This window comes from Grammomys surdaster, unplaced genomic scaffold (genome assembly GCF_004785775.1).
Source record: "Grammomys surdaster isolate TR1022 unplaced genomic scaffold, NIH_TR_1.0 124282, whole genome shotgun sequence".
NCBI classification, from domain to species: domain Eukaryota; kingdom Metazoa; phylum Chordata; class Mammalia; order Rodentia; family Muridae; genus Grammomys; species Grammomys surdaster.
Window position 1 is genome coordinate 1 of NW_021619330.1, and position 27,912 is coordinate 27,912.

Below are 27,912 nucleotides of genomic sequence, written 5' to 3' on the forward strand. Positions count from 1 at the left end.
GAGGGAGGGAGGGAGGGAGGGAGGGAGGGAGGGAAGGAGGAAGAAAGAAAGAAGATGGTGCTTTATTTCCAGCGACTGATTCTCTGTGCTTAAAAGTACACAGTGACTTCAGGGGTCACAGGCTCAAGCCCCACCCAGCATAGCCCTGCCTCTGCCCTGTAGTCTCCTTTCCATTCTCATCCCACCCCTTCAGCTTGCTCATTCTGTGTTCAAGACTCCCCAGGAATCTTTATCACCACTCCCACCTTCTTAAGGCATGGTTCAGACAGAACTAAGAGTTCTACATCTTCATCTGAAGGCTGCTAGTGGAAGACTGACTTCCAGCCAGCTAGGATGAGGGTCTTAAAACCCATGCCCACAGTGACACACCTATTCAACAAGGCCACCCCTCTAAATAAATAGTGACAGTCCCTGGGCCAAGCATATTGAAACCATGACAACATACTCTCAGTTAACCAAGTGAACCGGCCCTTTAGGAAAGCAACAACAGAAACTAGTACACTTTACTACAACATGAGCTAATACCTGAGCTTGGAGCGGTTTTCCCTTTGAGGTGTTTTTACGTGTGAGGTGAGCAATCCATTCTTTTTGCAGTTTTGTCCTGATGACATTGTTTCCTATGACTTCCTGTTTTGTCCGTGTTTATAGCTGAACCTTCCTGTGTTTTCTGTGTTTCCCCTTGAATGGGATGAACGCATTTGTACTAATTTTGGCTAATCCTAATTTCACAATGTGGGGGTGTATGAGGGGGGGTAACATAAATAGAAAGAGTAAAGAAGGAATTTGTAAAAACAGGTTGATAATACAGAAGAACTTTTAGAAAAAAAACTGATGGAAGTCAAAAGTATTAGAAATATTAAACAAAACAGAGAGCTGGCAAGATGGCTCAGTGGGCAGCCTCTCTTGCATGCAGGCCTGGCACTTGTATTCAACCACCAGATCCTACAATCTGATGGGAGATGACTCATGAGAGCTGTCACCGTGTGACATCGTGTGTGTGCATGTGCCCCCACAAATGTGTCGGAAGAAAGAAGGGACACATGAACCCCTCTGTCCCCAGGATAGTGGTCCTGTCTCTCCAACCTGGAATTCTGTTTACAAGGGCCGTGCTCAAGATCTCTGTTCCCTTCGGAGCTGCTTGGCTCCTGTTTTCTCTCTCCTCTCTCTCCGTGCTGGCCACCAGCCCTGTCAAAGACCATGCTGGGATCCAGCTTTGCCTCTGATGAGTCCAGACCACCAGGATTTACATGAATTTTCCCATTGCTGAGTTTGTATTTATATTTATATTTGGATGATCAGAGAAGTATTTGTGATGTGGGTTGTTGGCAAGTAAATCTTTTTCTCCTCTCTCTTACTTCAATGTATTTTTTTCCAAACTCTCATCGAGTCCAAAAGAAACTGCAGCTCTGTGGGCCAGCACTACCTCACAGAGACATTGCAGCTCAACAAATGAGCATGGCTGCAGACATCTCTCTGTGCATCTGGCTGCCAGACTCGGTGGAGACGGGGCTCCATCTTTGACTCTTCTTTGAGGACTAATCACATTTCATGTTCTCTTATGTCTTTTAAAAATATTTTTTAATTGGTTCAAGCCAAAAAAAAAAAAAATTCCTGAAGCCTTAAGCCAGTTTGTTGCAAATCATTTAATAACATTGCAAAATAGATTCTTTTTTTTCTTTCCTTCCCCTCACATGCCTGCCTCTTTATGCCTTCTCTCTTTTCAGCTACAGTTTTCTCTCTTAACTAATGGTTTTTCTTTTTCTGCCTTTACTTCCTGCCCTCTGCTGTCTTTCATCTTTCCTCCATTCTTAGCCTTTCTACCTTTCAAATGTGGGAAACCACACCTCAACTGAGGGGGGAAAATCAAAAACAACAACAACAACAAAAAGATTTGACAACTAATCTGTTTGGCAGATGCAAAATCTTCCCCCCCCACACCCACCCATAGAAACTGGTTTTTATTTAAATAAAAGACACCATAGCATGCCATGCTTTCATCAGAAAGTGTGTTTAAGAAATTTCATGTCATCCATGGCTGTCAGGAAAGAGTTTTGTTTGGAGCCAAAATTATTTGTACAATTGGATTGGCAGGGGGGGAAAAATCCTAAAGAGAGCAACTGTATTTATCCACTGTCCTGGCCTGCCAAGCAAGACACAAAGCTGGCATCTACAGTTCCCTCCTCAAATTGCAAGCAGCTTGTGGCAGCCTGCCTTAGACTGTTGGTGGAGGAGCTGAGGACCATGCTGGGGCCACCACTCTGATACAGGACTGTCTTCTACCTTATGTTGACCTTACCTATCTCATCGGTTAGATCAGAAGCCCCAACTGTCCGGGACCTATCTTATTTCCTTTGCATTTTATGCAGGGATTTGTGTAACTCTGAGTACCAGAATAACTGAGTGGAGGCATCCATGAGGCTTGAAGGGATGGAACTGTACTAAATGTCCGCCTTAGGAAACACTGGTTTGGGCCAGCCCTGTGAGTTACAGTGGAGTTTGGCTTTAGTGGTCTGTGTGCCTTGGCTACCCACTGGTAAGCACTTAGTCACTTCCTCAGATGCTCAGCTTCTGAGAGGCCTGCTCAAGCCATAGCCCCAGTCCCTCTCCAGGTGCCAGGCGCCCTGAGCTCAGGAGCGCCATCAGCTGAAGCTTTACTTGCTCCCCTGTCCTTAGCAGGTGGCTTTTGTGGTTTTCCATTTGCAAGTTACTTTTCTTCAAGGATAATTCATGGGTGTAGCTAAGCTATTGTATGTATCTTAGATGTCTGAAGGGTTGAGTGAATGTGTGACTCTCTGTACATAGAAGGAACAGTTTAGAGCTCAGGAAAGCCCAATACTGCCAGAGGCCACTTACGGAGACAATGCCATGGCCCCTCTGCTGTCTTTGCTGCCACACCTAAGTCCTTTTATGAATCTGTGAATCAGGGAATCAGCCAGAGAAAGCACTCAGAATCTCTACTTCCTTGTCCACGGGCCATCCTCCAAAGTGGCTGAAGTACAGAAAACGACCATGACCACGGGGGTCATTGCGTCACTGAATAGTGGCGCCATCAGCACAGGCTCTTCCCAAGCTCTGCAGCCTCAGCATAGACACAACAAGCCACCACAGGGGCAAGTTGAGGCTCGGAGGCCATGAGAATTGGGGAATAGAATTGACAACAGTAAGCCCAGAAATTTGCCCGTGGCTCTGGGGCTGCTCACCAGCCCAGCAGCTTTGCCAAGTGAGCCTGATGCAGTGCCCACAATCTGGTGGATCCCAGCCAAACCTCAGCAGATAAGTGCAGGCTTGTCCCTGATCTCTGAGAACACAGCGGGAATATGGGACGTGACTGTGTGTGATAAACGCCTGCGTGGAGATGGGGGTGTCAGTGACTCCTACAGCATCCAGCAAAGGTGCCATCTTTCCTGCCTGAACACAAAGAGCTTTCTTTGATTTACCACCTGGGAAAAGGCTGAGTGAAAAATCCTTTGAAAAGTGGGGGTTTGGATTATGCTAGGAACTTGGAGCTGAGACCCTAGACACACTCTGTAACTAGACATGTTACAGAGTAAGTTTTTGGGAAGAGGTAAGTCTTCAGTTAGGATTTGACAGTTTGTATTGAGAATACATAGGCATATTCCTCCAAGTATTGTAATTTAATTCACAATTCTAATCATTGTTATTGTTATTATTATTATTATGATGATGATGATAATATTTTGGTTTTGTGAGAGAGGGTTTCTCCGTGTAGCCCTGGCCGTCTTAGAGATTGCTCTGTAGACAAAGCTAGGCCTTGAACTCACAGAGATCTGCCTGCCTCTGCCTCTGCCTCCTGAGTGCTGGGGTTAAAGACATATGCCACCACCACCTAGTTTGTTCTACTTCTTATTAAGAGCTTCTGATTAAGGGCAGAATGAGGAGGACTAGAAAGTAGTTGAAAAGTTCAAATAAACTCAAGATCAACTGTGCCCATATGTGTTTTCTCATACGCTAGGTAGGAAGTGCTTATAAATATCTCTCATATGTTTTCTGGTTTTCCCATGGCCAAGAGAATTTGGGCCTGACCTTCCTCTTAAGTGGAAAGAGGAAGTGTAGAACACATCACACTGTGAGCATTTAGACAGATGTCTGTAGACAGTGCAGCTAGGCGTCTTACAGAATTAACATGTTAGAATATGCAGCTTCCCGTTGAAATCTGGGCTTTTCAGGAGAAGCTACCAGGCAGGACTGTATAGAGCTCAGAATACGATAAGCTTTCTCAGAAAGTACTGTGATAGTAAGGAATGTTAGTAACCTTAGATGTGACCTCAAAGACCTAGGGAGACCTGAGAAATGAATGGGTCTACTGGGCAATAATGAAGTAGCTGGAAGAATCAGCCAAGAGACAGAATACAGAAGGAGGAGGCGAGGGAAGGTAAAAGATTAAAGCTGAAAAAACATTCCTGAAACACATTTCTCAAGCACAGATAACAGGCAAGGACAGGTGTGTGTCCTATCAAGCCATTTCCCATGAAACTTGAGCCGCCTTTCCACCAACAGAGGCCTGTTAACCCCATTTGGAACTGAAGGCCTGCCCCTTCTTTCCAGTGAGGCCTTGTTGAAGGTCAGGAAACTTCTCTGCAGAACCTTGGCCTGAGAACAGGCTGCTTGCTCCCCTTCATATGAGGCATGCCTCTGCATCTGTCTGCTAGTAATAGACTGTTGTGTTATTGATCACGGAGTCTCTTCCAACTCTGGCCTCCTTCCTGGACAGAAACACAAGGAAGAGGGGGCCTGATTTTTACATCATCACTTCCTGACTCCACCTTTGATCCCTTAGTGAATTCTTAGTGCAGCTGCCAAACTGGGAGGGATGAAAGTGGCAGCTATGACTTAAGTTTAGGAGGCACACGGAAGGGACAGCAACAAAGACCAAACTGCTGCTTATTTGTTTTGAAGCCAAGAAGACTTGCCTGCCAGTCAGCCCTTGTGAGGAGTGGAGCACCCAGAAGGGGTGTCCAGGGTCCTTCCCACACAGGCTGTTGTGCACATGTTGGCATCAGAACAAAGGGAGAGTTGGGTTGCATGGCTGACCAGCGCCCAGCTTCATGCCTCCCTGAATACTCGGCCTTCTGTTTCTGCTCTAGCAGTTGTCAGAGGGTGTAGTGAGAGCCAGGAGGGGGCGTAAGGAGGACCCAGTGTTCTAGCACTTAGGGGTGGATAGGTGCCTGGTGGAGCACATACTTCGTGCCCAGATGAGCTTCGGTTGTAGTGGGCAGGAGCCTGGGGACATTATAATGGAGGTGGCTTTCTGGTGCCAAGCTCCTTTCGGTTGTTCACATCTTTCTTCAAAATGAACTGCTAGGTTTAAGTATATTGTTGCTTGGGGCAGTTTTCCTTGGAATGATGTAAAGAAAGAAGACGTGGGTGTTGGTGGGGGGGGACCAATTCTTGGTGGGGTAGCTTTAGATTTATTAGACCATGGAGGAAAATGTTTCTCAGTGCCTGAGGAAATTTTCCAGATGCTTCTGAAGTGCAGTTGCTCATAGCTCACTTTGTGGGGAGCTTCCTGACTTGGCAGGTACAGGGTGCCCTACCCTGAAGGAGGATTAGGGCCCTTGCATATTTTCAGTGAAATGTTTTTTAAAGGAGTGGCATTACCTGTGTTCAGCTGGAACATGGGCCTAGGCACCACCTTTCCTAGAGTTCTTCTTCTTCCTCTCAGAGTAAAACTCATTCACTGTCCTAAGAGGCTTCGCCAGATCAGGGCTACATAATTTATAGACCCCAGCACAAAATGAAAATGTAGGATCCTTTATTTACATGTTGCTAAAGATTTAAGATGGCTCAGCAGTTAAGAGTGATGGTTGTTCTTCCAGAGGACCTGGGTTCAATTCCCAGCACCTGTATAACCTGAAAAATAGCTCACAGTTGTCTATAACTCCAGCTCAAGGGGATAAGATGCCATCTTCTGACCTCCCAGTTACCATTCTTTTTCCAAAATAACTGCCCTTGGTCATGCTTTAGTTAAATGTTCATGAAACATTTGTGTTAGGACCTTGTCCTTGAGCTCATAACATAAACCAAACTTTTTAAGGTTTAATTTAGGTTCATAGGCCGAGTAAATGGGCATCCAACTTGTGAAGCTTAGTTTTCATGATATTAAGTCATTGAACGTATACTGTCATTGTGGGCCAAGACCCAAGTTAGTCTTAGAGGATACATATGAACAAGTCTTGGCCCTGTCCTTAGTAAGCCAACAGTTTAACACTGAAATGAAAGGGACAATAATCTTTTCATAAAAAAGCAGTGGGCTTTCTTCTCTACTGTGGCCTGACTTACAACTTCTAGAAGGTCCCATTAAGTAGAAAGCTTCCTTGACCTTCCTTGGTGACTTGACTACCAGGTTCCCCTGTGATGACTCTAGTTTATTTTGGGTAATTCTTTCTCATAGTTTGTGAGGAACCTTATTTCTGCCTACTCTGCTTACCTTTTCTGAGTGGCCCATGGAAACAACATTGCAGACAGGTAGAATCTTGCAGTACAATTGCAGGAAGCCCAAGGCTTGGAGACTAAGCAACATTTGGAATGGTCTGTACTTTGAGAGTGGGCCTCCATGGCTTCCTCAGCACCACACTGAAAAGAGTAAAATATCTTTGGCTCTTTCTTTGTATTCTATTAGCTTTATTCCTTCTCTTAAAATAGATGCAGCTACAATCCTGAAAACCATGTCTCCTGTCCAGAATGTAGTTTTGTTGTAGAAATGACCCAGCTTTTTAACAGCATCAGTGATTTGGCCCGTGCAAAGAAATTTATTTTTTAGACACATGGATTGTTTAGGAAACATCCTGCCCCTGCTCTAGATAGGTCTTCATCCTCTCCCTTTTTAGACTTAGTTATCTCACAAAGCTGACACAGAAGAAACATTTGCAGGATGCCAGAGAATGCTGAAGCCTATGTCTGGACCCTCAGCTCCTCTCAGATTCCACAGTGAGGTACCAACTGGGAAGTCCTTGGAGATCCCTTGTCATCTAGGAAAATCATTAGGTATCCACCTGCCAAGGACAAGCTTTGGCTTGGAGATGGGGTCTGAGACAAGGGGTGTTTGTGAGTGGCATAACGTATGACTGGAAGGCAAATCATGGGTCCAAGCTGACAGCCTATGTTCTGCTCGAGACAGCTTTCAGATTACCCCTCTCTGTTCTGCTCTCTCTGGAAATCTCCAGGGAGCTCTCTGCTCGAAACAGCTTTATCTTGCTGTTCTAAAAACTCTCTTGATAGCTCATTTCTTGCAGACCAAAAGCCCAGTCTTTTATTTTACATATCAGTTCAGTCTTTAACCCAGGTTCCTTTTTGATTATTTCATGTATCAGCTTTCCATGACCCCAGTCCCTTGATTCTTAGAAAAACAAAAACAAAAAACAAAAAAGAAAACAAACAAACAAAAAACAGCAAGCACAAGCACAGACAATAAGGTAGCTGGGTGGGACCCAACTCTGAAATTCCTATTCTGACTACTCCTGGTCCTAAATTAGCTCTGTTTCAGGCTGATCTTGAACTCGTGAATCTACCAGCCTTTGTAAGCACAAACAATAAATTTAGCTGGGTGGGATCTTGCCTGTAATTGCCACTCCCTAAATCTCTTTATCTTCTTCCTTAGTATCTTTCTGACAAGCTGAATCATAGCACAGATGCCTCTGTTCCTTTAGATCTGTGAAGCTCCTTATACAATTAATATTGCATTCTCATATTTTGCATTGTTCAGAAAAAAAAATATATATATATAAAATTTTATTTTTTTAAATTTTTAAATTTTTAAATTTTTTTGTTTTTTGTTTTTTGAAACAGGGTTTCTCTGTGTCTTCCCGGCTGTCCTGGAACTCACTCTGTAGACCAGGCTAGCCTCGAACTCTTGAACTCAGAAATCCGCCTGCCTCGGCCTCCCAAGTGCTGGGATTAAAGGCGTGTGCCACCATTGCCTGGCGAAATTATATATTTTTGAACTCACATTTTCAGCATTCTTTTCCACAGTCTTAAGGGCTGCCCTGAAGGTCACAGCATTCTACTAAGACACTGAGACAGGCCTTCACCTCCCAGACTCGTGCTGTCTCTGATTATTATAGTCATTAACTTTGGCAGAGGGGACATTCCTTGGAGGAAGAACATGAAAATATGTAGACTGTTATACAAACAAGCCTTATGTCCACAGCAACCATCAACATTCATGGAGGCTCATGCCCTGCTGGCTCTGTTCCAGAGTCAGGAAACCACGTCATACTGCCCCTTACATGGACATGCCACACTTGGCATCCACAGAGTCCCACCTATCACCCAAAGGGAGGAGTAGTCATTAGAGACAGGAGGCCCTGGGCGGCATCTTTTGGCTATGATCAAGGTTGGTAACTGTGTCACTTTTCACCTTCTGTGGCTGTATGAGAAGAACCTGGGAGGCTGTTCTTGATGGAACTGGAGAAAAACATGAGGATTTCTTTTCATCTCTCTTCAGTCTCCATTTATAGAACCTTCTGACAGGTGTGCTTGGACCTTTGTGCCTTGACTATGACATGTATCTAGTACAGCCGTTTTGGACCATCTCACTCTTAGGGCTCAGTGTCACAGAAGAAACTGTTCTGGACACCTTCTAGCAGGGTTCTCTATGTCTCCCCAAACTTATGTCTACAAACACCTCAAGTTGAACTCCATCTGGTGATGAGGATTGTGCAGATCATCCTTATAAACCTGTCTCTATCTCCAGACACTGAGAACTGTCTCAGCATCCTCTTATGGACCAGACCAAATGCTGAAGCCATTTACTGTGACTCCTAACAGGAACCCACTTGGGATACCACACTGACATTCTCCATCCAGGTCTAAGAGGAACCTTCCTTTCTCTTCATAGATCTCCAGGACTTTAAGTTAGATGTACAGCATGTGATTGAAGTAGACGAGGGAAACACAGCCGTCATTGCCTGCCACCTGCCTGAGAGCCACCCAAAAGCCCAGGTCCGGTACAGTGTCAAACAGGAGTGGCTGGAGGCCTCTAGAGGTAAGGAATAAGCAGGAAGCTCAGGAGAGCTGGCTTCTGACTGCTTTCATTTGTGTTAGCTGTTGCTACCTCCCTGAGTCCTCATGATAATGTTGACAGCCCCAACCTCAGGCTAGCCAGCTGTCCTGTACTCTGACATTTGGCTCTCAAAGATCCTAAGGGGGCAGTTTCCATGATGGAGTTCCTCTGTCCTGTCATGGAGGCTTAACTCATCTTGTGGGGCCCTGGAGGGCGTCGCCAAATGCTCAGCACATGGCTGTTTCCTGATGCTCCCTGGTCGAGCCCCCATCACAGGGCATGTAGAGAAAGACTGCCTGACAAGCCCAGAACCCCAGAGCTTCTGCCTTCCCTGGTAGGAAAGGGTCTTCCCCCACACGGCAAAGCAGTCTTTTGCTGAGACTGCGCAGCTCTCCTATTTCCTGGGTACTGTGGTAATCTCGGCTCTCACAGCTTCCTGCTCAGACCATAGTGGGCATGGTGGCTGGCCTAGGAGAGGTCACAGTGGTTCACAGTGCCAACAAGGAGGTGTATGTCCATTAAAATGAAGTCAGCTCACATCACAACAAACTTACACATAAGGCCAAGTGAACCTAACTTGCCCTGGCCGTGTAACTCAAAATGCATACTTTCCATAGTATATATGCTGTTTTTTTGTTTTTTTGGTTTTTTTTTGCTTATGAAAAGAATATATGTCATGTTGGAAATCTTAGGGGAGGGGGAAGAAACTCAGAAAAGACAGAAAGCTGCTTTTGAAACGTAAGCACCCTGGTCCAACCACTCAGAAATAGCAGAGAAGAGATAAGAGAGGACGGGAACTCTCATCCTTGCCCGGCAGAGGCTTGGCAGCAGCGGGACAACACTCTCTCCATCTGGCAGTTGCCTAAGAAGCTCACACCTGGGTGGCCCAGCAGCAGGCAGGCACCAAGCTTGGTGACACCCCGAGTCCCAGGAGGGACCACCAGGACAGAGCTTAGAGCTGACTAGAGGCCAGTGCCCTGCCTGCCAGGAAACTGAGGGCCACCCCTGTTGCTTGGCTGTCCAGAAGTTTTGAGTCTGCCTCCTGCCAAACAAACCTGAACACATGCTTCAGCCCCACCCATCTACCCACAACACTCTTGGACTAGGAGCAGACAAAGCCTGCCAGGCCAGCGATGAACAATATGGTGTTTCAGTGGCTGTCACAGACAGGGCAATGGCTAGGGGTAAGGGTACTCCTCTTCAGTAGAAGGATTTCACTAGTATGGTGGCTTAGACTGGGGACTGTTATGCAGATAGGTAGGAAATGCTAAGTCAGTTAGATAAACTCACCTCTTCCCCACTTACATGGCACAAGACTCAATCTTTTTTATTATTAATTCTTTATTCATTTTATGTATATGAGTACACTATAGCTGTCTTCAGACACACCAAAAGAGGGCATCAGATGCCATTACAGATGGTTATGAGCCACCATGTGGTTGCCGGGAATTGAACCCAGGACCTCTGGATGAGCAGTCAGTGCTCTTAACCGCTTAGCCACCTCTCCAGCCCCCGAGGCTCAATCTTAAGAGCGTTTTAGCAGCAGACATTCTGCCTTTTTATAAATGGATCTAAGGGGGCTGCTAACGTCTCAGGATCACGCCTTATCCTGTAGACCTAGAGCTCAAGCCCAGGTTGACCCTAAGCCTGCATCCTCTCTACCTAGCCCCCTTGAGAGTGAGATGAGCTTCAGACAAGCACTAACTCAGAGGCAGTCAGCCAAGCAGCCAGGAGCCTGTAGTTAGTCACTTCCTTACTCTGGCGCTCTGTCCACACAGTACTAAGTTTTCTGTGGAGAGCAACATTTCAGGCTTTCTTTGGTTCTCTCTTGGACCTCTTATCTCTAGGGGAGTATCAGACTGTACAATTCTGGGCTCAAACTCACCTCATCTTGCTTCTCCCCTACTGTCTCCACAGACAACTACCTGATCATGCCGTCGGGGAATCTCCAAATTGTCAATGCCAGCCAGGAGGATGAGGGCATGTACAAGTGTGCCGCCTACAACCCAGTGACCCAGGAAGTGAAAACCTCCGGCTCCAGTGACAGGCTGCGTGTGCGCCGTAAGGACCGGGTTCACTTGTTGATTATGGGGTATTTATTGTGGATAAGGTCCAGCGAAGCCGGAGAGTGAGAGAGGATCTGGGGACACAGGGTCTGTGAGACTGGAGGTAGAGCGGGGACAGCATCCCGGCCTTGATTGCCACCATAGCTCATCACTGTGGAGGGCAACTCCTTTTGCCCGTTTGCTCCATGATACTTTGCAAGAAGGAGGGGACAAAGTGGATCCTGAAGCAGGCACTGTGGGGACCCTGGGATGGCAGCACGCTGGAGAGAGTAACTGCCTGTCAGCCGTTCTGTGCACTTTCTGCCCAGCTGTGAGAAAGATAACCAGAAAGAACCACTGATTTGTGTTTGGAGACTTTGTAAGAAATTTATAACTTTTCACCAGTGGCTCCTGCTTGGCTTAGTGGGTTCCTCACACTGTAAGGGACACACTCCCTCGGATGCTGAACTCTAGGGACCTAGCGGATCCTGATGTCTCAGTTTGACCTCAGGCTCAGAGCGCCCTGCCTGAAGTCAAGCAGGAAATAACTGCCCGTGCCATTCAGACGATTCTGTCTCAGCCCCCTCATCTCTCTGTAAGCACTTGTAGTGAAGAGACTTAAGTTACAGTCTGTGCAGGAGGAAGACCTTGCTCCTGACAAGTGGCATTGCGTTGGCTATGCTGTGAGCTCAGATGGATTGCTTCATCTCAGGTCCATGTTCTCTGGAGCCCTTCTGGAGCTGGGCCATCAGCGACAGGCTGGAAGAAGTCCACATCTTATTCTGTGTATCCCTTGTCCCCACTCCAGGGTCCACCGCTGAGGCTGCCCGCATCATCTACCCACTGGAAGCCCAGACTGTCATTGTCACCAAAGGCCAGAGTCTCATACTGGAGTGTGTGGCCAGTGGAATCCCGCCACCTCGAGTCACGTGGGCCAAGGATGGGTCCAGCATTGCTGCCTACAACAAGACTCGCTTCCTGCTGAGTAACTTGCTTATTGACACTACAAGCGAAGAGGACTCGGGCACCTACCACTGTATGGCCAGCAATGGGGTTGGGGATCCCGGGGCAGCTGTCATTCTCTACAATGTCCAGGTGTTTGGTGAGCATCTCTATGGACCTCATCCTCTTTAACCTCCCCACTGATCTTCCTGGACCTTCTAGAAACATAATCTAGCTCAGAGAGGGTTATATGTCATAGTCTATGGAGCTGATAAATAAGGAAGCGCTCTGGGGAGACAGAGAGTCTTAGAACCCAGGACTTAGGTCCTGGATTTTGATGTAGTCTTGGTCACCTAGACATCCACTCCCCCCACTCTTCCCATAGGAAGAACCCAACAGCCAGAGAGGAGGAAGCCAGTCTGAGGCAGCGTCTCATCTAGCCTGTGTGGTCCTGGAGATGGAGAAATGCAGCCTTCCTCATTCTGATCTGTTTTCTCCACAGAGCCCCCTGAGGTCACCATGGAGCTGTCCCAGCTGGTGATCCCATGGGGCCAGAGTGCAAAGCTCACCTGTGAGGTTCGAGGAAACCCCCCACCCTCTGTGCTATGGCTGAGGAATGCCGTGCCCCTCACCTCCAGCCAGCGCCTCCGGCTGTCTCGCAGGGCGCTTCGGGTGGTCAGCGTCGGGCCTGAGGACGAAGGCGTGTACCAGTGCATGGCTGAGAATGCAGTCGGCAGTGCCCACGCTGTGGTCCAACTGAGGACAGCCCGGCCAGGTGAGAACAAGTAGCCCAGAGATCATCAGGTGAGGTAGAGAATACAAAACATGAGAAATACCCTCTCTACTGAGATGGGTCCTCCTATAAAGATGAAACCATAGAAGGAATTTGAGAGAAAAACTACAATGGACCAGACAGTTTAGTGCCCTCATTATCAGATGCCAATGTCCTATTGTGAGGGAGGTCAGTAGGGCTGAGACTGAGGCTGGAAAAGTCCGTGGATGGAATGTTACCATGCTGCTCTTGGCTTCTAGATTCTCAGAGACCAGTCCCCATTGAATTCATGTCTCTAGTCACCTCAGCGGACTCACTGTGTGTCAGTGTTAAAGTTTCAAGGTAAAAGGACGTGTCTTTATCTCAAGTCCACCCTTTGTCAACTGGAGGACCAGAGTTCAGTTACCAGAACCAACATCAGGTGGCTGACAACTGCCTGGAGCTCTAGTTCAAGGGCTCTGGCTCCATCTTCTGGCCTCCAGAGGGTCCTGTACTCAAAAAATGCACATAAATCCATACACATACATGCACAGAGATTTCTTTTAAAAAAATCTTAAGGAACGTAAAGAAGCCCAAGTTCAAAGTCTCCTCTGAGACTCAAGGTAAACTCTTTGCTATGAGCCACTACAAAATAAAAGATCAGTTATTGTATGTTTTCAGCACAGTAGCACAGAGTAAACATACCCATTCCAACAAGATAGAATGGCATAGAAATGAGAGACAGGAAGAAGGCAAGACCAAAACACAGCAGGGCAAACAAGCCCTAAGTCATGTAGCTTCATATCTAGTATCTAGGGGAACCTGGATGTGGGCCTCAGCAGTCATGGGTAGCCTGACTGTGCAATCTCGCTGTTTGCAGCCCACGTGACCTCTCTCTTGGGTAGCCTCCATACGCTGCTTGTTGCTTTGTTTTGCAAGCATTCTATGTTTGAGGGTATCGCTAAACATCTTGGGACTCCACTGCACCCCACAGCTGCATGCTTGGCTGTCTTAAGGGCTCTCCGTAGGGACTGTGATCCTGCTATGCATTGCCTGGCCTCTCGGGTTTTTCTTTCAAATCTGGGACCTCACAGCTCTTGAATTCTGCATGGCTACACAGCTGGTACCGTGTGGGTGCCACAGAAGTCCTTTCTTTCCCCAAGTCTATCCCATTTGGATCACACCTACCACCCAGTGTCCCACGAATGCCCAGATGGCTGCATGAAGAAGAAATGCTTCCCTAAGGGACCCTGTGTGAACAGGTTGTCCCAGAGTTCTCGTCCCAAAGCAAAGTCTTTCAAATGATTTAAAACTTTTATACCCTTAAGGCTGGCCCAAGTGAAGTCCAACCATTTCCTGACAAGTCCTCAAGACATATTTCGTACTGTCTCAGTGCAAAGTATGTGGCTTCTTATTCATGACTCTGATGACTTTAACAAACCTCTTTGGTCCAATGCATATTTTTCAAATTGTTTTCCTATTTCTCCTTGTTCCTAATTCTCTCTACAGGCCTTGTAAAATCAGCTGGCATTAATCATGCAGTGGCCTCCGTGCTAGATGACCTTGAGATTTCTTCTAGTTAATCCGACACTTTCAAACATAGCTTTCCACAGTCTTTGTCCCAGTGTCACTTGCGTGACTTCTAGTCCGATTCCTAGCAGAGTTCCTGTTCTTCCATAAGTCCCAAGTATATCCTCCCTGTCATCCTTATCAGCATCCTGTTCTTCTGAGCTCCCCCGAACCTCATCATGTTCTGCCGACAGTACTCTGCAGATCCTTTAGCACTCAAATCCATTCTAAACCACCCCCTCCTATAAATCAGCCCTGAAGGCAGCAGAACCGCATGACAGATTTACTTACAGCATCCGTCACACTTCCCTGGTGCCAATTTTCTGGGCTCGTCACTTTTTCCAGCACAAATAAAATAACTTCAAAGGAGAAAACAGCTTGAAGGGAAGGAATCTTGCTTTGGTTCTTGAATTCAGAGGTTTCAGGGCAGAGCTGTAGCTCCACTGAGTCTGGGCCCATAGTGAAGGAGAACTTCATGGCAGTTTCTGTGACAGGAACTATATAGCAGATAGAAAATGGGGAAGAGGAGACCGAAGGGAAAGATAACATTCAAAACTATGCCCCTGTGGCCTACTTCCTCTCCCCCCACCCCAAATTGCACTAGCAGCTGGGGACCAATCAGGGGACAATGTCTAGGGGGGGACATTTGGTTTTTAAACCATCACATCAGTGCCAATGAGATGCTTCAGCAGGTGAAAGTGCTTCCTGCTGTGCCCCAGGACACCCACACTCACACTGTGGAAGGCACACACCACACACACACACACAAACACACTGAATAAAATGCAATAAAAATTTAAATATAAACCTCAGTATCATGCAAAGGCCTCCTTTCCCATCTGGCAGGATGAGGGCACCAGCCGTCTCTTCTTCAGAGCCTGGTTGTGTGTCACAGATTGGGCTCATGGTGGTCTCAGGTCTTCTCTGATTTTATTCTGTTTTCTCCCTGGCAGGTGATCAGGGCCACTAACACCTTCCCCCTTCCCTTCTCTTTCCTGCTTGGTCCTCAGACACAACCCTGAGACCTGGGAGGAACACTAAGCCGATTGCTGCCACACCTCCCATGCCACCCTCCAGACCCAGCAGACCTGACCAGATGCTTCGGGAACAACCGGGGCTTGTTAAGCCGCCCACGTCAGTACAGCCTACTTCCCTGACGTGCCTGGGAGAAGAGCAGGGAGCCCCTGCTGAGGCGCCTATCATCCTCAGCTCACCCCGGACCTCCAAGACGGATTCGTACGAGCTGGTGTGGAGGCCTCGCCATGAGGGCAACAGCCGGGCACCCATACTGTACTACGTAGTGAAGCATCGTAAGGTATGACCGTGGCACTGTGCCTCTCCCTCCCTGCAAGCTTCTTAGTGAAGCAGAATCGAGTTGCTCTGTCTGCTTGCCTGAAGCCAGGGCCCAGTATGCTCCACGGCCATGCCCTTCCTTTCCTCAAATGCTCCTCCCTACCACCGCTTGGAAAGCTAGCGGTAATACGGGTAGGTGATCTCTCACAGGCCCAGGCAGAAGCTCTGCATGAGCCCTCAGGTGTAACCTTTGTGTAGTCTTACCTGGATGTTTGTGCCAACTCAAAGTCCAGAGATAACTCACCCCCCCTCCATTACTATGGCTACCCTCCCCACTCCCCCATCATATTTTGATGACACTATTTGAATTTGTTTTCCAACCAAAGCAAGGTCTCTCTTAAGCCCTGTGAGAACTTTAGCAGGACAAACAGGTCTCTCCAGCCAGGAAAACAAGTATTTAGGAACAAGTGTTCTCCCTGTGGGCTGTAAAGTGCCCTCCGATTCTCAGATGCTGTGGTAGCTCTGTTTAACCAGAGCTCCTGACATCATATTGTTGAGACCCTAGCTATTTTTCCCTCAACAGAGGGACCCTGTCCAAGGGTTGTAGGAGCTATCAGGAGAGCCTTTTAGACTATGACAGGATGCAGACACAGAGCTGTGCCCGTCCCACGGTCCTGACCACTGTTTGGTGAGGTGGACCAGGGCCTTTCATCTGCCACTCTCCTCAAAGCTGCACAAGAATGATGAGAAGAGATTCCTCACAAAACACTTCTGTTCACCACTATTCGCGCTGTTTCTTTCCAATACCGCCAGAGAGTAGAAAAGTACTGGTCTTAAAGTGGATTAAAAAATTTAATGCCAGCAACCTATTCTAAATGCGGTGCTTATGTGTGTTTGCATTACTCTTGCTTATAAAAATGCTTTGTGCACTTGGTAGAAAATATGGAAATGTGAAATGGAACTAAAAATATTTACCCACCTTTTCCTACTCCAAAAGCAAACAAGAAAACAGGACTCCCCTCACACAGTGGAATGTTCTAGCTCTGCACAACCCAGGTGCCTGCTACAAACACCACTGGCCTCTCATAGTCTGGCCTTTACTGTGTCTTGCTCTTCCAGAAGACCTGGGAACCAAAGAAGTTCCCAGCGACCTCAGGTGGTCAGAAAGTACCAGAGGCAGAGCAGCATCCTGTATCTTCATATAGTTTCCCATGTAGGCATGGGGAGACCACAGTTCCCTCCTCCATCCCACCCCCAGGACCAGCTAAAGGTGTGAATGGCTTTCTGAAAAGAAACAGCCTTGTTTAGCCTGTGTTCTAGGGCAGGGCTTATTTTCTTGTGTAACTAGACACTTCTCTGTGAGTTGTAGACAAAGATCAGGGAAGGCCAAATATGGTACTCAAGAGACAGAAACCAGTGTGATAGTAAGAATAATATTTTTCAGGCCAATAGGTGGCCCTGAAGCTACCTCCTACTACAGGCAAGCAGGCAAAGACCGCACTGGGGTAATCCGGAAATACCAAGCTGATGTTTCGTTCCCCCTCCCAGTGTGTGTGACAGTGACTAATTACCCTTGCATTTCTTATTTTCATTTCTGGGTCCCAGTGGAAGTCTGAGCCCAGTGCTGGGAGGGCAGAGGGAGGAGGAGGTACAGGAAAATGACAGTCAGGACGGAGGCCCTGCTGAGTCTGGCTTCCATTAGGCATGGCCCTGTGGAACAGTTGGAGCTTTTAAGTGAATGTTGCCAAGACAGAAAATATGTCTTGAAAGCTGTTCTTGCTCATGGAACTAACATAGCTTAATGGTCGTCACCCAAGAAAGAAGGTTGGAATCAGAAGTCAGCATTGGGTTGTGGGTTTACTTTTCTTTCTTTCTTTCTTTTTTTTCACACTCTGTCTTTTGCAGGGCATTGGGAATTAGTTAGGCTGATATTCACGTGCACAAAGCAAGTTTCATCTAGTCCACTGTAGACCCAGGCTACTGTGTTTGGGTTTCCAGCATCACTGGGGATTCTCAGCTTGTGAAAACCTTTCCCCTTGGAACAAGTCCTGGAAGCCCGATATTAATGAGCTCAGACCATCCCCTTGCCTTGAATGGGAGGTTTTGTTCTACTTGGGAATACTTTGCTTAGGGATAAGAGCTTTCCCCAGCAGCTGGTCGCTTTCTTAATCAAACCTCAGCTCTCCATTCTGGCAGGCTTTCTGAGATGCTCAGAGCTGGCCACAAAGTCCTTCTTAAAAGATGGTGGGTGGGAGGAAATAATCTCTCACCATTGCCTCTGGGTGCCTGGAGCCCTCCCATAAATATTTTTTTTTAGAGAGCTAACCATTAAAAGTTCATTTATAATCCTTCACACACACACTGTTTTTAAGCTTCAAAAACAAGGACAGGGAGCAGAAACAGGGAAAGAATTTTAAAGTGAGAAATCTCACAGGGTGAAGGGTGCCAAGAGCGTCAGGAGACAGGCCAGGCATTCATTTGTTGGGAACCTCACCTGTGCCAAGTCATCTAATTTGACTTCAGAGTAACCCAAGGCATTGTACTTCGCCCCATCTTAGAATGAATGGCTCAGGGCTCACCAGTGTGGGAGTTTGCTTGGGATTATATAGTCAGAACTTGAACTCGGAGTTTTCCACTCCCAGAGTCCTCTGTCTAGAACAGGTAACACTCTAAGCATGTTCTTTGGACTCAAGTGAGGGTTTCTGTGCTCACTATCTCTGCAGTTCTCATCTCTCTGGGCTAAGGCTCTGCTTGTGAATACTGACTGCTGAGACTGGGGGCAGATGGTGCACTGAGAGTGAGTACTCTATGGCCATCTTTCCATTGCTTCAGCTTTTGTCATCATTCTCGTCATTGTCTCTCATTAGGATATGGACTGAAGGACTCGGGTTTGGCTCCGTATGCAAACAGAGAGAACATTAGATGGGCAGGTTGCAGGAGATGAAGGAGTGGCCTTTGAGGGACTTGCCAGCAGTATCAGTCTGGCTTTCTAGCTATCTTTGCAAATTTCCCTTGATGGAATCATTACCTTAGAGAACAGGAGAACCAGTCTGAGCTCTGCAGTCCCACCAGCCCTCAACCTAGCCCATGGTACTTTTTCTCTCTTCCTGCCATCTTGGGCTCAGGCTGAAAGCCTCCTGGACACTACAGCAGAGGCAGGTCCTTACCCCAGTCACCTTCTTCAGCAGGTCACGAACTCCTCTGATGACTGGACCATTTGTGGCATTCCAGCCAACCAGCACCGCCTCACATTGACAAGGCTTGACCCTGGGAGCTTATACGAAGTGGAGATGGCAGCCTACAACTGTGCTGGCGAGGGCCAGACGGCCATGGTCACCTTCCGAACAGGTAAAGTCAAATATTTTGCCTAGTTCAGAGTTCCAAAGGCCTGAACAAGTTATAGTGAGGCCAGGTGCAAATTCTTGTTCACTTCATTCATCTCTGTCCTTCTCCAGTGCCTGTCTCTGTAGACTTATGTGCCTGGGCTAAACTATCTTTCTTCATAAGAGTGATGAACCTCTGTGGCATCTCCCCTGCCTGCTATGCACAGGGACCAATAGCAACACAATAGTAGAGTTGGCCAACGCTGGGATTTACACCACACTTTCAGTATCCTGAAATCTTATTTGTATTACCTTGCTGCAGCCCTTGTCAGATTCTTAGGCGAAGCAGGATTTTGGTAAGGGAGGGCTTATATGTTCTCTCTCTTGTTCTCAATCCTTCTCACCCAGGACGGCGGCCCAAACCTGAGATCGTGGCCAGCAAGGAGCAGCAGATCCAGAGAGATGACCCTGGTGCCAGTCTCCAGAGCAGCAGCCAGCCTGACCATGGCCGCCTCTCCCGTAAGCCCAGCAGCAGTGAGGGACAGGCAGTGAGCAGTCAGGACAAACTGTCACAGAGGGCTTGTTGCTGCAGGTTAAATGAGGTTAGGGTTCTGAGGTCCAAGAGTCCCAGTGACATATTCTGCATCTCTTTAGTGAACCACAATGAAAATATACACATTGGAGCCTTTGGAGAAAATACTGGAATTACTGAGTCTGTGGGTCCAGACAGAGAGCAGTGATTCTCTACCCTCTAATTTTGCAGAAGAGTAGAAGAGGAATTTTTAGCTCCAGGAATTCTCCCATGCGATGGGAGAATATTTATATTTACATTATATGTATATATATATATATATATGTATATATATATATATATTTATCATATATTTATATGATAAATATATCAGTGGACAGAGGATAAATATATCAGTGACAAGGAACAGGCCTTGTCAGGCTCAGGTCGGGTCTAGTTGGTCCAGAGCATCATCTCATGGTGTCCCTGTTTGTCTATGTCTTTCCTCTGTGCATGGTCATTCTAGCCCCAGAAGCTCCAGACAGACCCACCATCTCCACAGCTTCTGAGACCTCAGTGTATGTAACCTGGATTCCCCGAGGAAACGGCGGCTTCCCAATTCAGTCTTTCCGAGTAGAGTACAAGAAGCTAAAAAAAGTGGGAGATTGGATACTGGCCACCAGTGCCATACCTCCCTCGAGGCTCTCTGTGGAGATCACAGGCCTGGAGAAAGGTAGGAGCCTGGGCCTCTTCCTTGTCCTTTCTGCCCTGGGACCACATGGAGTAGGAGGAACAGTGGAAGGTCTTTTTTAATTCAGTCCTCCCTTCATTTCCCACAAGTACTAATGGGTATGGAATTTGTGGCTCTGCCTCAGCCCCACAGCTCCTCCTCCTTCCTCTCTCCAAAGAGGAGTCCAGAGCCACTTCCTGTGTGGCTTGAGGACTATGAGGGTTCTTATGGGTCCTGTGTGGACATCTTTGGGGAAAAGCTGACCAGATATCCCTAGGCTGGGCTTTTAAGGGCATTGTGGGAAATCAGCTATATTTCCCAAGCTCAAGAAGGATCTCTCTCACAGGTATTTCTTACAAGTTCCGAGTCCGTGCTTTGAACATGCTAGGGGAGAGTGAGCCCAGTGCTCCCTCACGACCCTATGTGGTGTCAGGCTATAGTGGCCGTGTGTATGAGAGGCCAGTGGCAGGACCTTACATCACCTTCACTGATGCAGTCAATGAGACCACCATTATGCTCAAGTGGATGGTAAGTGGCCTGGCCACCAACAGTGTGGAAATGTTTCTCCTCACACTTGTCTATGAGTTTGGCTTCCCACTTAGTGAACCTGACAGCCCCTTTGGGGGTCCTGGGAGGGTGATGGTAGCTGGAACTATTGTTGGCTGTTGTTTTAAACTGGTTCCCGCTTTCCGATTGCATCTTACTTTCCCTCCTTCTTTTCATCTGATACTGTAGGGAATCTCAACACTTGTCCAGTGTCCCTTCATACTTTTAGAGAGGCTCAGAAAGGATCAAAGTCTTTGAAGAAGTACAATTTGTTTCTTGCTCCTAAAAGCTCCAGGGCCCATTAGCAAAATAAAATAATGCCTGATCTCTGCAGCCTTCTTCAGAGAGCCAGAGGGACTTATTCAGGAATGTTTGCTGGGGCCTCCATGAAGTTCAAACTCTGGACTGGGGAAGAGATTCCACAGCCTGGTGGTTTTACTTTGACGATTTCTCTGATGCACTGTGACCATGTCTGTTCTCTATTCCATGTAGTATATCCCTGCCAGCAACAACAACACCCCAATCCATGGCTTCTATATCTACTACCGACCCACAGACAGTGACAATGACAGCGATTACAAGAAGGACATGGTGGAAGGTGAGAAGATGCGTTGATGGGGTTTCCTTAACTGGCAAGAAGGTCTGGGTGTTGGCACAGCCTCATGAATCATAAAATGGAGTCTATGTTCAGTGTAGTGAGTTCCTTCTGATACATGGAGCTATCCAGTTAAAAGGCTCAACATGCTTCTTAATGACCATGGCACAACAGAAACATGGGTGGCCATGCAGATAATTCCCTCATGTGTCTCTTGTGTTGGTCAGCAGCACTAGCTTAGACAAACAGATTTGTCTGACTGTGTGATCAAGGCTAAGCAAACAATATATAGGTCACCATGGTGACTCTCACTGTCCTTCCCAGGGGATAGGTACTGGCACTCCATCAGTCACCTGCAGCCAGAGACTTCCTATGACATCAAGATGCAGTGCTTCAACGAAGGAGGGGAGAGCGAGTTCAGCAATGTCATGATCTGCGAGACCAAAGGTGATTCTTCCAGGGTCCTCTTCTGTCCCAGCAATTCCCACAGACTGGAGCAGAGTCTCCCTCCCACTCACACTGGTATCACTTCCAAGAAGACCCTGATTTTTCAAGGATCCCTGACCTCATCAATTGCCTCCCTTCTTATTCTCTTGAGCTGTGTGCTAGTACGAGTAGGTTGCCACCATGTTGGCTTCAAGAACTTGAGAATTAATTGATCCATGAACTCATCTTAAGATGGAAGTGTTCTATGCACTCTATATTTCTTGGCATTTGGTATCTATATTGCTTGATTTTATTTAATTTAACTGTAGCCTGGTAATATGGGAAGGAAATCTGAGCCTCAGGAAACTTATTATATCTACACCTTGGCCAAAGTTTTATAGCCATGATGTGGTAGAAGCTGCTTCAGACAGTTTCATATAGCTACAAGCCCAGCTTTGTTTTCTGCACAAAAGCATATTAAACGTACACATGTGCACTTGTTCATATGTGCACATTGTTCAGGTGCGTGAGCATCATTGTATCCGGTTTTTAAATACTCAAAATGAGATGGAGTAGTGTATTACTAAAGCCCTAATCATAGGATCACAAAGGAGTCAGAGAAAACAACACTCCCCTGTGCCTGAGGTAACTGTGTTCTCTCTCCCACCATGCCTTGCTTTCAGTCATTTCACAAAGACTCACTGAGCACCTACTGTATACACTTGTCCTCGGTGCCACGTCCATAGAAGGGAGGGACAGATGTGCACACAGCCCAAATGCATCTGTCTCCTCAGGTCTTTGGACTAACTCTCTAAGCTGGAATGAGGAGAGAATACCCTGAAGGACATGCTGAGCCTAAAAAGTGGCTCCAGATGGGAGGAGAAGAAGAGTGCAGCTCAGGGAAGAGGCCAGAAACACTGGCATCACTGGGTCACTGAAGGATGCTGGAGGAGAACGTAGTGCAGTTTTCAGGGACTGTGAGATGGAAGAGGTCCTTGTTGGGCTTCTTTATAATAATGGTCCCAGGCAGGCTGAGGGGAGAGAACCAAAGCTCTGAGACAAAAGTGAAGAGAATGGTTTTGTCATTACTTTTGAGGAGATGTGAGCAGGACCTGGGCCGATTGCATGCTGGGTTGGAAGATATAAAGCAAGCTTGAGGTTTTCACTTGAAACAATGTCCAGGCAGCTGCTACCCTCTATGGTGATAGATAGGGTGAGAAAAGAAATGGACCATGAGGAGTGGGAGGAGAAAAGGACTGGGAGAGTTTCCCAGTGGCTAAATCTTTGGGGATGCTGAAAGTGTCCGTTAAAAGCAGACTGTCTCCTGCCTCCGCAGTCCTTAGGACATAGAGGGAATCATGGAAGCAGGAGAGGTTACACAGACTGAGAGGATCTGATGCCCAGGATCTGAGGAGGCAGAAGGATGATGGGGGATGGTGGGTCGGGAGGTTGTAACATCAGACAGCTAAAAGAAGAAAGTGGCAGAGTCCATGCAGGTTCACCTGCAGTAGCAGACCTCAATGAGGAACATAGGGTTTAACATTCTACCTTTGATTCAAATTTACCACTTGTCTTCTGTCCCACAGAGTCTCCAGGGGCCCTGCATTACAACCCAAGTGAATACCTAGCACTTCCAATCCCTTCATCTACCCAGGAATGACTAAGCTGTGGGAAAGTTCTTCCACCTGAGTTCGTTCACCACTCTCACACATTTTTATTCTTTCAGAAACCATGATTACCTATGTCCACTCTCAGTCTTTGGCTCACAAACACCTCAACAGCACATTGCACATTAGGTACCAGTGTGTCCCTGATAAGTTATGGACACAATTCAAATAAGGGATATTGAGTATCCCCCCCACCATCTTGGGATCTAGACCCCATTTCCTGTGTCCACGGAATCGAAGCGTTTTGTTTTTCTATTTGTTGTAAAAAAACAAAAAACAAAAAACAAAAATGACAGAAAAATAGATACTAATGTGAGTTTTGTCTTCAATTGCAGCTCGGAAATTTTCTGGTCAGCCTGGAAGACCTCCACCCTTAACTCTGCCTCCACCACAGCCTCCACCCCTAGAGACCATGGAGCGGCCGGTGGGCACTGGAGCCATGGTGGCACGGGCCAGCGACCTGCCCTATCTGATTGTCGGGGTTGTTCTGGGCTCTATAGTCCTCCTTATCGTCACCTTCATCCCCTTCTGCCTATGGAGGGCCTGGTCTAAGCAGAGTGAGTAACGCCTCCGCACAGCGGGGAAGGAGGGAGAGACGTCCCTCAGCCCACCAAGCAGGCCAGTACCCAGGTTGGGCCAGATGGTCCAGCTCCACCTCCTTGGGAGCTCAAGGTACCAGGTTCAGATGGCCCCAAAGGACCCACAGAACAGTGAATATCTGAGGCTAGGCTCCTTCCTCCGGCCTCATTCACCTCTCTAGAGAGCAAGTGTCCATTCATACCCCTGGTGCTTGGTAATTATCTTTTTCTCCATCTTTTTCTAATGTCTGAAGTGATTTCTCAAACATGTTCATATACATATTGCTCCTGCCTCACCCCGTTTTCTGCTCTTCTGTCCAGTGGGGGCAGCCTTGATCCTTCCCTTCCTCCTGGGCTAACCTGACTTTCCTGTTAGTTTCTGCTTCAAATAGCAGTATCTGCAGCTGACTCCCCTACTAAACAATGGCCCTTTCACTCATCACCGCTTGGGAAGCCATTGGCCCATTGTCTTTCTATGCTTCTCACATTAAAGAAGAAATGGATGATAGGAAGACTTAGAAAGAGTATTCTCAGGCTATTGGACAGTCACCTCCTTGCCTGTCTCTCTGACACTGTGGGCCTTATCCAGCTGTAGGAGGCTAAGTAGACCTCTCTCTTCTGTTTTTCCAGAACATACAACAGATCTGGGGTTTCCGCGGAGTACCCTCCTGTCATCCTCCTGCCAGTACACAATGGTGCCACTGGGGGGACTTCCAGGTCACCAGGCCAATGGACAGCCCTACCTCAGTGGCGTCAGTGGACGGGCCTGTTTTAGCCGACTGCACGGAAGCAGGGGCTGCCCTGCTGCTACAGTGGGCTGCCCAGTCAGGAAGCCTCAGCAGCACTGCCCAGGGGAGCTTGCACAGGTAAAGGGTTCCTGAGTGTCGGTCCCAGGTGCACATACAGAGGGACAGTGAGCTGCCTCTTGGGCATTCCCCTGGTTCATCTGCAGCTGCTGGGCTGAGCTCCCTATAGTCAACCACAGCTCATCCTGCTCAACGGGGAGCACTGGAAAGTTCCTTGGGCTCCCCTCTTGACTTTTCACTCTTTTCTTCAAGCAGCAGGAAGACACCAACAGCCTCCTGAGGCAGCCCATTGTTAGCAATGGATATGACCTCCAGAACCAGCAGGTTGCCAGGTAACCAGGCCCCTCCCATTCCTGCTTTTATTCTCAAGTCTCCAAACCTCCCATTCCCTTTAGCTCATGTCCAAACTGTGTCACCCAGAGCCAAGCAGCATTCCATACAGGGATCCCCAAGTTTGCCATTTGTGCTCGATGGGGCAGGTATCCCATGGGCAAGGTGCTATGTGCACAGTTATGATGCTCTTCTGCTTAGGGGCTTCAGTTGTTTCTCAGCATCTGTCACTCAGTGGCTCACAAAAACCCTTCAGGTAGGGCTGGAGAGATGGCTCAGAGGTTAAGAGCACTGACTGCTCTTCCAGAGGTCCTGAGTTCAGTTCCCAGCAACCACATGGTGGCTCACAGCCATCTGTAATGGGTTCAGATGCCCTCTTCTGGTGTGTCTGAAGACAGCGACAATGTACTTACATATATAAAATAAATAAATCTTTAAAAAAAAAAAAAAAAAAAAAACCCTTCAGGTAGAACCAGATTTGCCTACAGGCCCCTGAACACCCAGTTCGCCACCTCCCACAATAAAGCTGAACTGTCACAGGCTGAACTTGGTGTGGCACCTCCCCAATGTTCACAGGGCAACAGTGTGTGCTTTGGGCCTGTTCTGGTACCTTTAGATGGTAGGTGTCAGGTCGTGAAAATTCAGGCCCGTTCTGCTTGACCTAACCCACCCCATCTGGTCTTGTACATTGCAGAGGTCCCAAGTCTGGCTCAGAAGAAGGTTCTTTCTTATACACGCTGCCTGATCACTCAACTCACCAGCTGCTCCAACCTCAAGATTGCTGTCACCTCCAGAAGCAACCTGTCACCACATGCCAGACAGCAATGAGGAGGGCACCTGAAGGTCCAGGACTAGAAGCTTCATGGGACCCTCCGTATCATTCAGGTCAGCCAGGGGCAGCAGGGAGAACTTGTCTGATGGGGTCCCCCATAACCCTGCAATGCCTTCAAGGACAAGGGACTTCCTTGAGGGAGTGTTTGGGAGTTGGGGTGGATGGCCACTCATTTGCTACTAAAGGCCTAGAAGGCCGTGAGGCCTACCCAGGTCAGTCTGACTCCAACACTGTAACTATTCCAAAGGAAGAAGCCTGTTTGGTCTCTGAATTTGAGATTCAAGGCCATTCACAGAGTTTTTCTGCCTCTCATAACACAGAGGCCTCTCTGACCCCCTGCTCTGTTGTGCCTTAATTAGGGAGTGGGTCTTAGCCATCAGGGAGCCCTGCTTGTACACATGTCACCACTGTAACTGTGTATGCCCACAGAACTTGTCAAGGGCCACCCCTGCCCATAGCTCCCTCTAAACCTACCTCAAGCAAATCCACAAGGACTTAGTTGGGGCACTTGGTACTTCAGAGGATTAGTTGGTGTTTCTTAGCTTCAGGGTGGACATGCCCCTGCCATGATGACCTGGATCCTGTCCCTAGGACATGAAATTCTAAAAGATCCAGAGCCAAATCAATCATGAAAACAAGATTTGGTTGGACAAGGGGAATGGATCGTGAGGTAGAACACCGCCTGGCTAGAGAGAACTGGGCCTCCCTTTGTGTTTTATGTGTATATAGGTGATGGCTACAAACTGAGTGCTTTACAGTCCAGTCCAAGGTCTTTGGTCCCAACACAGGTGATTAGTAAGGGTCCTCCCCTTCCAGGGCCAGTGTGACCAGTTATAGGTAGAGATTAGCTCAGGACTGTTTGGTGAGTCTAGATTTTAATGTCGCCTACTTTTTTCCCTTCACAGGTCCCCGGTGCTGTTTAGGTCTTGTACCAGTTGAAGAAGTTGACAGTTCTGACTCCTGCCAAATAGGTGGAGGAGACTGGTGTCCCCAGCACTCTTTGGGAACCTACACAGGACAAGAACTTGGGATGCGTCTCTCTCCCAGCCCATCAGTTCACGTGTCCTTTGAAACACCACCTCCCACAATTTAGGCTTAAGCCAATATCCCAGAAAGACTATATATTGTTTGTTTGTTTGTTTGTCGACAGAGAAAAATTGGTATTTATTTTTCTATTATAGCCATATTTATATATTTATGCACTTGTAAATAAATGTATATGTGTTTCTATAATTCTGGAGAGATATGGAATTCTCCCCTTTCTGGCACAAGGCAGAAAACAAGAGGCTGAGTAACTGGAGGCCAGTGGAAATGAGTATCATAGATGGTTAGGCTACGGATAGACACAGAACCTGCAGCTACCAGGGGCTCCAGGAAACCCTCAGGGGAGTTGGCAGAAGGACCCTAAGCACACTGTTCTTGAGGAGCACAAAGGATAAAGCAAAGGCCACAGTGCTGCAGACTGGAGCCACCCAGAAGCCACTCAGATTTGGTGACACAGCACAGGTTTCCAAGATGCCATGAGAAAAGCCCCAGATGTGTACAACACTCTGAGCATTAACAACCTCCCAGAATCAATAATCGGTGGCAACATATCTCTGTAAAAACAAACACTGTAACTTCTAAATAAATGTTTAGTCTTCCTTGTAACCTTCATCTTAGTCATGCATGAGTCAGCATTTTCTTTAGATGTTGCGAGTCCCGTCTTTGAGTAGCTGGAGAAAAGAACTGCTCAAGACAATTTCCAATCCATCAAGTGATAAAAATCTGGAAACAGTAGCAGATGTTTTTCATATTTTTTGTCGTTTTAAACAATGAACGCTGAGTTTGGATTCATGTAACATGACATTACAAACTGTTTACTCCAAGAAGGAATTCACAGACGGAAAGCAAATTCATTGTTCTCTTGCTGGACTGGAGGTGAGCATCTGCCATATTGAAGGCCT

At 47.4% G+C, this 27,912-nt stretch overlaps 1 protein-coding gene across 1 annotated transcript; it reads left to right on the forward strand.

The window, feature by feature from the left end:
• Positions 1-3,537: 3,537 nt before the first annotated feature.
• Positions 3,538-27,622, forward strand: Boc (BOC cell adhesion associated, oncogene regulated). Its single transcript, XM_028784561.1, has 17 exons — positions 3,538-3,565; positions 8,858-9,004; positions 10,940-11,083; positions 11,876-12,169; positions 12,512-12,784; positions 15,340-15,644; positions 18,811-18,970; positions 19,354-19,464; positions 19,983-20,189; positions 20,533-20,714; positions 21,225-21,330; positions 21,652-21,774; positions 23,756-23,977; positions 24,629-24,864; positions 25,060-25,136; positions 25,829-26,019; positions 26,872-27,622. The coding sequence occupies exons 1-17, from the start codon at positions 3,538-3,540 to the stop codon at positions 27,057-27,059; spliced, it is 2,994 nt and encodes a 997-aa protein (XP_028640394.1). The 3' UTR covers positions 27,060-27,622.
• The last annotated feature ends 290 nt before the right edge of the window (positions 27,623-27,912 follow it).